At 32.4% G+C, this 10,199-nt stretch overlaps 4 protein-coding genes across 4 annotated transcripts; 3 read left to right on the top strand and 1 right to left on the bottom strand.

Annotated features, from left to right (window-relative positions):
- Positions 1-913: 913 nt before the first annotated feature.
- On the top strand, positions 914-2,164 carry RO3G_08527 (uncharacterized protein; the record flags this gene model as incomplete). Its single annotated transcript, XM_067663117.1, has 6 exons — positions 914-1,086; positions 1,146-1,196; positions 1,263-1,395; positions 1,463-1,610; positions 1,666-1,750; positions 2,155-2,164. The coding sequence occupies 6 exons, from the start codon at positions 914-916 to the stop codon at positions 2,162-2,164; spliced, it is 600 nt and encodes a 199-aa protein (XP_067519218.1).
- Positions 2,165-2,966: 802 nt separating this feature from the next.
- On the top strand, positions 2,967-4,161 carry RO3G_08526 (fructose-bisphosphate aldolase, class II; the record flags this gene model as incomplete). The annotated part of the gene is made up of 3 exons (XM_067663116.1): positions 2,967-3,036; positions 3,091-3,139; positions 3,204-4,161. 3 exons carry the CDS (start codon positions 2,967-2,969, stop codon positions 4,159-4,161), a joined length of 1,077 nt encoding a protein of 358 aa, XP_067519217.1.
- A 480-nt stretch (positions 4,162-4,641) lies between these two features.
- Positions 4,642-7,058, top strand: RO3G_08525 (uncharacterized protein; the record flags this gene model as incomplete). Its single annotated transcript, XM_067663115.1, has 10 exons — positions 4,642-4,752; positions 4,813-4,919; positions 4,968-5,374; positions 5,477-5,757; positions 5,825-5,904; positions 5,961-6,042; positions 6,101-6,149; positions 6,199-6,374; positions 6,437-6,896; positions 6,958-7,058. 10 exons carry the CDS (start codon positions 4,642-4,644, stop codon positions 7,056-7,058), a joined length of 1,854 nt encoding a protein of 617 aa, XP_067519216.1.
- A 459-nt stretch (positions 7,059-7,517) lies between these two features.
- RO3G_08524 (uncharacterized protein) lies at positions 7,518-9,067 on the bottom strand (the record flags this gene model as incomplete). Its single annotated transcript, XM_067663114.1, has 8 exons — positions 7,518-7,587; positions 7,642-7,962; positions 8,024-8,204; positions 8,260-8,287; positions 8,337-8,431; positions 8,556-8,646; positions 8,703-8,784; positions 8,847-9,067. 8 exons carry the CDS (start codon positions 9,065-9,067, stop codon positions 7,518-7,520), a joined length of 1,089 nt encoding a protein of 362 aa, XP_067519215.1.
- Positions 9,068-10,199: the final 1,132 nt, after the last annotated feature.

The raw sequence follows: 10,199 nt of genomic DNA, 5'->3' as shown, positions 1-10,199 counted from the left end.
TTATTGCACTTAAGTTCTTGAATAATCTTAAATCTGTATTAGTGAAAGTTTCTTTGAATAGCATACGAGTTTATTCTTCTTTCGGTAAATTCATCGTAAAAGAGGGTTTTGTCATTAATAGCCTCAGTATACTCGTTGTTTAACATCAGTAACTTCTGTGGCAGTACTTTATTTACAGTAACTCGAGCTTTTTCTTGCAGTTAGAGACCTTAGCTAGAAGTGAATCGACTGGTCAAGAAGGAGGTTGTTGACTTGTCTTTTCACTTGAATATCTTATAATATATGACAAGGCTATATCCAGTATATGATCTGATTTTACCTGCATATGAATTTCCACATATATCAAGACAATTTTGCAAGTCATACTATGAACCTTTCAGTTTTTTCTGTATTATGTTAAACGATATCGGAGATTCAAAAGTTTCACGTCATCTTCGGTAGAAATATGAGTAAATAGGTCAACCTCTTTAGCAAAGTCTTTAAAAAATTGACTTCATATAGAAAAGCTTTTTTCTTTACTTGGGCTAGCATGATTACTCCAACAAAATTAAAATTAATGCTATGAAAGACGTGTACGAAAAATCAAACATGAATAAAAGAAGCTATTCACGATACCTGCTGTACATAAAATATAACTCAACTCGATTGTTCAAGGACACGTCTTCTTGTATGTAGAATTCTATAAAAGCAATATCTTTTATATTAAAAAAATATAGCCAATCAAATATATTAACGTCAAATATTTATCCAACGATAGAAGAAAAAAAAATTTTTCACATCTTTTTCACATTAAACCACATTTGAAGTTTCTTTCATTTCATCTCGTTTGAAAGAAAAAACAATCTATCTCAAATTAGCATTTTATAAACAACTCTTATCAAAGAAAGGCAAAAGATCTTCATCGTTTTGAAAAATGAGCAATATACGTACAACTCGCAGCAAACCAACTGTATCTAACACTACTGCAACTACTTCTGTGACTGAGAGCGCTTCAAGCGGTTCTAATACTTCAAACAACAACACTACGACAAAGAAAGGTGCAAAGAAAAGTACCGCTGGAAAAACTGTAAGTAGCAGCGCCAAAAGGTAAATATACAAAGAAAATTAAAAGTAGGAGTCGCATAGATCTAAATCAACCTTTATAGAATCACAAAAGAACTTGCAGAGATCTCTCTTGATCCTCCTTCCAACTGCAGGTAAATAGAATGATGGCTTGGAGATGCAGTAAAGGGATATTGTTTTGTAACGTGTTATTTGTATAGTGCTGGGCCAAAAGGCGATAATTTGTATGAATGGATATCTACGATTACAGGACCTACTGATTCTCCTTATGCTGGAGGTATCTTCTTTTTGGATGTCCATTTCCCTCAAGATTATCCTTTTAAACCTCCAAAGGTAATATAAAAAAAGATAAAAAGAAATGGAAATTAAATGTGGTTATGGGGAACAATTTGTTTATTAGGTAGTATTCAGAACACGTATTTATCACTGCAATATCAACAGTCAAGGTGCCATTTGTCTTGATATTCTCAAGGACAATTGGTCACCAGCCTTAACTATCTCTAAAGTCTTGCTATCTATTTGCTCTTTATTAGCTGATGCCAATCCATGTAAGAAAGTTTTTATAATATTAAGGAGGATGTTCTCACTGATTACACATATTAGATGATCCATTAGTTGGATCTATTGCTCAAGAATATTTGAATGATCGCGAGGAACATGATAACACTGCACGTGAATGGACAAAAAGGTAATTTTGGATCTTCATTGATGATATTTGCTTAATTTTTATTTTGATAATAGATATGCCTGTTAAAACATAAATATTGCTTTTATTTTACCTTTTTTTTAAAAAAAAATATATATCCAATTGTACTCATATACATCTGATGTCCTTTCATTATTCACAAAGCTTATAAAAATTACAGGTTCTTTTTTTGCAAAGGAATTAAGACAAGGCAAAAGAAATGCTGTTTATATCAGCATTATTTACCATGAGATTTATTAAACTATTGAAAACTTACATTAAACAATATTATCTGGAGCTATATTTAATCAACCTTAACTACTGGCCAATTAACATTAGCTAGCAAGTATCAACTGGTGCGAGTTTATATGGAATAATACAAAATAGTATAAACACATATTAATTAGTAAGTGGTGATATTTGCTAATGAATGGATGCGACCCTATCCATTCTTTCATATTTTTGATGTCGAGTGCCTCATTTTATTTCTTTTTAACCTCCTCTTGTGACTCCACCTACTATATTGTCTGTTTCGCCCAAACTGGAAGCGACCTTACTTCTTGAAATGACCGTATGTATTATAGGGAATGGATGAAGTTTATATAAAATTTAAAACTTACAATATTTAAGTAAAGCTGATCAGCAAACTACAAAAATAAAATTAAGATATTCATTGAATGAAAAACTACTTAAGTCTTTAATAGATGTTCAAAGTATTGCATTCAGTTAAAAACAACCTATCCAAACAATTATTGACTATAAGCCTGGATTACTTTATTGTCCGATTATAAATGATATTACTGCCTAACAATCTTTATGTGTGTACCCATCTGGCGGAGTTGTATATGTCAACTTTAAAACACTTAGCGTATTTAGTTTCAAATGTCATTATCAAAAATATATGTCATACTTTATGCAGAATATGTAACTGATTTATGCTTAAAGATAAAAACATGAATATAAATTAATTTTTTATTTCACAAGGGATTTCAATTACATCAATACAACACATTTTAGCGCGTACAAGAAGTAAAAGAAAAAAAAAATAAAATAAAATAAAACAAAAGGAATCCAAATGGATCTAAAACTGATCTTTGATTTTACAGAAACCTGTGATGTAATTATTAAGTTATTTCGCAACATTATATAAAGCCTTTATTTTTTAAATCTTTTTATTTTTATTTTTATTTTTATTTTTGTATCTAAATCTTGTATAAAAATGGGTCTTCTTGATGTTGTTCCTACTGGCGTTCTTACTGGCGATAACGTCAGAAAGCTTTTAAATTATGGTATATAAAAGTACAGTAAATTATAAGAAAAAAAACTTACCTTTGATTTTATAGCCCATGAAAATAAATTTGCAATCCCTGCTATTAACTGTACCTCTACCAGGTAAAGATCTTTATCTACGAAATCTTTGCTGTTATCATTGACATTTTTTTTTTAAAAAAAATAGCACAGTGAATGCTGCTCTTGAAGCTGCCAAAAAGAATCAGTCTCCTATTATCATCCAGTTTTCTAACGGTGGTTCTGCATTCTTTGCTGGTAAGGCCATTGACAACAAGAACCAAGAGGCCTCTATTCTTGGTGCTGTTGCTGGAGCCCAATACGTCCGTGCTGTTGCCAAGGCCTATGGTGTCCCTGTTCTTGTCCATTCTGATCATTGTGCCAAAAAGTTACTTCCTTGGTTTGATGGTATGCTTGATGCCGATGAAAAATACTTCAAGGCACACGGTGAACCTCTTTTCTCTTCTCACATGTTGGATCTTTCTGAAGAACCCGTTGAGGAAAATATTGAGACATGCCTCAAGTATCTTCAACGTATGGCACCTATGGGTTGCTTATTGGAAATGGAAATTGGTATTACCGGTGGTGAAGAAGATGGTGTAGATAATACAAGTGTTGATAATGCCTCTCTTTACACACAACCTGAAGACATTTGGGAAATTTACAGCCGTTTCTCGAAAGTAACCGACTTGTTTTCTATTGCCGCTGCTTTCGGTAACGTCCACGGTGTTTATGCTCCTGGTAATGTGAAGTTGCATCCAGAACTTTTGGGTAAACATCAAGCTTACGTTCAAGAAAAGCTCAAGACGGATGATAATAAGCCTGTCTATTTTGTTTTCCACGGTGGTTCAGGTTCTAGTCGTCAAGAAATTGATACAGCTCTCAAACATGGTGTTGTCAAAATGAATGTTGACACAGATACTCAGTGGGCTTATTGGAAGGGTCTCAAGGACTTTTATGAAAAGAATAAGGATTACCTTCAATCCCAGGTTGGTAATCCCGAAGGACCTAATAAGCCCAATAAAAAATATTATGATCCTCGTGTCTTTATCCGTGCTTCAGAACAAGCCATGATTGATAGAATTGTTGATGCCTTGGACTGGTTAAATAACAAGAATGTTTTGTAAATATAATCCCCTTTTGTATATTCTTTCAATCATAAAATAAACACGTGATTCAACTTCGATTGCTCTAATAAATTCCAGCCTTTTTATTTTATTTATTTATTTTTTTTTTTTTTTTTTTTTTTTTTTTTTGGCACCTCCTTTTTTTTATCTATTTTTTTTATTTTTTATTTTTTATTTTATTTTATTTTTTTTTTTTTTACTTGGAATGTTACAAAGTGGACAAGATGAGACAAATACAACTAACAGCAGTAATAGTTTAAAGCAACTTTGTAGGCGACTTTCACTTCCTGATATAAAAAGATTAAAAGAAGAATGGGACAAAAGAGAGGCCATTCAAACCACTGTAAAACTAGCTCCAGGAAAATTACAAGTAATTAAATGTAAAAATCGTGAATTTCTTTTAGCTAACCACATGAACAGATTGATTTACTTAATGTTAAAAGTGATGTACCAGTTTCAAGACCACTTATGCGACTTAGAATGGGTTCACAACAATACTTTTCTTCTAGATCAAAACATGCAAATGGTAACTGGAACGAAGGGTTTTTATTTACTATATCATTTCATAATCAATTGTTTGATATAATTGAGGTAATAATCTTATTGACAACAAAAATAAAATAAAAATAGTTTTTAACAATGTAATAATAGCTTGATTTGTACGATAAAAGAAAAAAGTGGAGATCAAAGTTGAAACATATCGGAAAAGCTAAATTGAAAATTGCACAGTTAAAGAACAGAAATCAAGTATTTATTACGTAAGAAAAGGGGAAGTGAAGAAGAAATGATATTCATTTTGTATATAGTTTCCTTCCGATGTATGAATATCATGTTAAAAGATACTTACCGGCACATATTCAATTGCCACACACTTTTCTTAAATCGCATATACCAAATATGTCAATGCCTAAATTAAAGCAATATTACAACAACAAAAAAGCAACACATCAACAAGGAGATGAGGAAGTAGAGGATTTATTTGATTTGCCACCTTATCAACTTCATCCAAGTCACAGTAAACATTCAATGACGCCCTTTATTGGATCCATTCAAGTTAGAGTGAGATATTCATTTCAGTTGGACGATAATAACAACTGTGGAACACAATCTCCTTTACAAAATATTTCCATGGGAACACCTTTATCAAATAAATCAAAGCAAATCCCAAGAGCTTATACAGCTGATTCATCATCAAATAGCAGTGGCAGTGATAGTACATTTACTAATAGTTATCATGATGCAATTGAACCAAATCTTGTATTTGTTGATAATATTCAAAAACAATCTCAAATACAACCACAAAATGATTCAACAGTTGACCTTATGTTTCATAACAATTTGGATTTGCAGCAAACAAATGTTGATTTTCCAAAAATGGATGGTGAAAATAAAAAAAAAGAAGAAGCAGAAGTATCTGATACAGCAAGTATCAAAAGTCATAACTTTGGTGATAAGAATTTTGCTTTTAAATGGATCAATGAATCATTCGAAGAAGTGGCCTTGTCTCATCCTAGCTTAGACCGTATGATTGGATTAGTTGTCAGTCCTCAGACACGTACCTTGTTACGTGCTGTAGTGAAGATATTTAATGCATTTGTATATGCACATATAAATATAGAGTACCATATCACTTACATGTCTATGCATTTTCATATATTATTAGGGACAAGGATTTAAAATCACAATATTACAATTATTGTCCTCTTTATCTTTACTACAAAACTTTTATGCAGAAATTCCAAGGTAAGCAGCTGAAGCATTTCTCTTTTCTATATTTCTCACCTTTCTTCTTTGTACAGAGAACCACTTGCAGAGAAGATCACTGATTTGAAATTCCTAGACGAAGCCCATTACTTTTTAGGACATGCTATTATTGCCTATGTAAGAGAATAACTAGAAGTAATAAAATGTTCTTACGATGATATTATGCAACAATTAGGGCTGGAGAGGCATTTCTTACCTTGGAGACTATGCAAAGTATATGAAAGGTTAGATGCTTATTTTATCCTCATTGTTTGTACTCATGCGGCAATATAGATGTAGTGAAGACAAAATCCAACAAAGAGGCCATTGTTCGCTATTTGAAGATACCTCAAGAAGATTTATTAGGTTACGAATATGGTTTGCGTAAAGGTGCTGTATTCCAACCAAGTTATTTTGTATCTTATGATCAAGTACATGAAGCTGTTGTTTTGGGTATTCGTGGCACTTGGGTAAGTTTGCTTAAAAACAATGGCAAGAAAGAAAAAAAAACGCTCTTATATTTCATTATTAGAGCTTATACGACTGCATTACCGACCTTGTTTGTGAATATAGACCCTGGAAAGGCGGACTTGTCCATTCGGGGTTATTAGCTTCAGCTCAGTGGTTCTTTACAAACATAATACCTCAAATATTTTTATATATTGGCAAACAAAAAGCACGGCGTATATCATCATTTGTTATCACTGGTCATTCTTTAGGCGCAGGCACATCAGCAATCTTGACAATGATGGTAGTTGATTACCTTGATCAATTACGAGAGCTATCTGATAATCCTGGCTTTAAAGTACAGTGCTTTTGCTATGCTCCTGTTGCTAGCCTTTCTTTAGACTTGTGCGAAAAATACAAAGAGTATATTAGTAGCTTTGTGTGTCATGATGATCTTGTAGCGAGACTGTCTTATGGCACTGCCTCCTGTGCTAAAGAACTTATCATGGATTCAGTCATTGCTACTGATGGCTTGGGAGGAAGCAGTAAAGTCAACTCAAACCCAAGAATACGTAAAGAATGTTTCGATATCATTCAAGCTCGTAGAAAAGAGATTTATCATGGAAAGGAACCAAGATATCCACTTTTGTATGTTCCCGGCCGTGTCTATCAATTTAGACGTCAACCCAAACCAAAACCTCATTTAAAAAAATTTTCTACCCAACCACTTTCTGGAATACCGCTCAGAAGAAAAAAGTCATTCATGTCAAGTTCATCAGAGCCCAATTTAAATATACCTAAAAATGAAGAAATTGCATGTTCATTTACTCTTCATCATTCATCCTCCATGCTATCAGAAGAAGTATACATTTCAAAAACTTGTCTAGAAGACCATATGGTTGCTACCTATCTTAATGCTTTTCAAGCTGTAAGACAAGATTGTATGCGCCAAGACGCTGCTCGTAAAAAGAATAACAGTGAAACATGTTCATTTCACTCTTCCTCCTCTACATTAAAACAGTCATCACCTTCTTCATCTAAGATCAAACTAAACGATACTAAATCATCCTCTTTTATTCAATCAGAAAAAGAAATAAAAGCTACCCACCAAATAAATAAATAAAGCTTGTGTTTGCGTACATATAATTTATTTATAAATGAAACATTTAACGTGCTTGCTGTTTTTGTGCTTTCTTTCTTCTATCAAATTCATGACTAGACTCATATTTGGGCATCCTAATAACACATGTAAGAAATTAATTTAAATAGAACGAGTCAAATATGTTTTACTCAGAAGGTTTTGCGGGTAAAGGAGTTGCGTAGAAATAATCATGTTCAAGTGCTTCTAATGCAGTTAATCTTTTTGATGGATCCAACACCAATAGTTTATCCAATAAGTCTGCAGCCAAAGGATCATATTTTGCATATTCGTCGATCACCCGTCTTTCGCTAGGTTCAAATTTTACTTTGGAAGCATCAGGTAATTGTTGCCAGTTTGGCATGCTTTCCGTGTTAGGTGAACCACAAAGATTGAATATTCTTACAAGCTGATCAATATCATCTTGACCTTGAAGGATAGGTCGTGATTTAAGCAATTCACCAAACACGCAACTAGAGTACAAATTAAGTTGGTGTACATTACCGCTTTTTTCTTTTTTTCTTTTTTCTTTACCCAACACCCCACATATCAATAGCAGTTGTATATTTTCTTTCACCAAGTAACAACTCTGGTGGTCTGTACCATCTTGTAACAACACAATTTGTATATTCTTTATTCTCTCCTTCTATACCACGAGCGAGACCGAAATCAGCAATCTGGAGAACGCCTTCGTTATCAATTAATAGATTTGCGGCTAAATTGATTTTAAATTAGAATCTACAAATCATAGTCAAATATAGCTATAAAACCTTTCATGTCTCTATGTAAGATTTTGTTCTATTAAAATAGTTAATAAAATATCTTTTTATTTTTCTTCTAATCTTACATGATGAAGGTATGCAGTACCTTCTAATAACTGCTTCAGATAAGCTTTAATTTGTGGTTGAGAGAGGCGAACACTAGGGTTATCTAACAATCCAGCTAAATCATGATCCATATATGGGAAAACCATATATATTGAACCTTTTTCCTTCTTTGCAGGATTGCCTAGTTTTTTTTTACGCGTCACTTGAAAAGATATGAATATGCAAATAACGTTTCATACCTCTGTCAACTGCAATATCGACTAAAGGAACAATATTCTTATTTCTTAGTTGCTTTAAGATCTTAATTTCTCTCATGGCTGTAATGGGAATCTATAATACAAGTAATTAATAAACAAATTTAACAACTATATACATTTCGAATTTACCCCCTCCTTTTCATTATGCATCAATATTCTCTTGAGTGCAACAAATTCGCCTGTTCGTTTATTCCTTGCTTTATGTACCTCGCTGTAAAACAACATAAATACAAACTCTTTTTTTTTTCTTTTTGAAGCAACAATGATCATTACCCGAAAGTTCCTTCACCCAATTTATCTAAAAATTCATATTCTGTGATTCTTGAACATCCTCGAAATGTCCGTTGATGCTTTGAACGATGTCCTGGTGAAGCAGATGTTGCTGACCATGCAGGCGAAGCACTGCTAGTACTTGACGTTTCAATCGACCCATCCTGCTTTTTGTATCTCTTTAAGATAGGATCTTCACCAACATCGTCATGATCTCGCTTCATGGTATATTATATAGATTCTTGTAGCAAGGGAAACAAAAATATACAAAAAAAAAAGAAAAGAAAAAAATGGCTAAATTTCCGTCACAGGGTGTACGAAGGCTTGTGTTACTTTCTGCAAGACAGCCTCCAACAAAGTGATGTGTATGAAATTTTATGCGGAAGCTCTTGCTTTTTAATCCGTAAAACCATATTAAAATGACAGATGGAACTCTATAGATTAAATAATTTTAATTGTAGGCGCTTTTAGGTAACTAAAGGATTGACCTTTTAAACAGCATGTAAAAAGAAAATGCTTTTCCTTTGCTGCGAACTGCATAAATTGTGTTATCCAAAAAAAAAAAAAAAGAAAAGCTACAATAATATATTATTGTCTTTCCTCTGTATTACTGTATAAATATATAGAAAGTGTTTTATCAAGTTTAAAATGTTATAATTAAACAATCAGAGGTTCATTTATATGACATATTATTAGTTTGATTAGTGTACAGGCATTGTATCGTCTTAGGAGCTAGAACAAATTCAGTGAATCAAAAGTAATATAATTAAACAACTAAGCGCCATTAACATAAGCTATACTTTATTGTAAACCTTTTATGCTTAGTAAGAACATGTAAATATGTCTATAGTTTTCTGTGCTCTGTTTAAAACAAAGTTATCTTTACCAATTAGTTACAAGTACTTAATGAGTGCAATTCAAAACATGTAAATTCTATCATTAAGATTTCCAATATATAAAGATTGAATATGTGCAGAGACATGTTATCTGAAAGCTATAGTTGATCCAATATCACTGTTTTGATTCATCTGTAATATTTAAAAAGGGTCATGCCACCCTCTGATGCACGCATACTTATTCTTAACAACATTGTTATAAAACTAACTTCACTCCAAGTTAAGAAAGTATGTAAATGCTAACACGTCAAAAACGTGTCTTATAGTACACAACGTATTAATTCAGGTTTTATTTTTCTATTATTGCATTTTTATTATTCAAATGGCTTAATATATATGTACAGTTGTTGGAGCATTTATATCTATTAGGATAAAAAATGTAAGAGCAAAACTGCTATATATAACAAAGATATGATAAACAACTGAGTCCTTTCGGTTTATATAGATTCGTCACAGTCGG

This window comes from Rhizopus delemar, genomic scaffold, assembly GCF_000149305.1.
Source record: "Rhizopus delemar RA 99-880 supercont3.6 genomic scaffold, whole genome shotgun sequence".
In the NCBI taxonomy this organism is placed as follows: Eukaryota; Fungi; Mucoromycota; class Mucoromycetes; order Mucorales; family Rhizopodaceae; genus Rhizopus; species Rhizopus delemar.
Note: the sequence above shows the minus strand (reverse complement) of the source record. Positions and strands in the feature narration are given on the sequence as shown.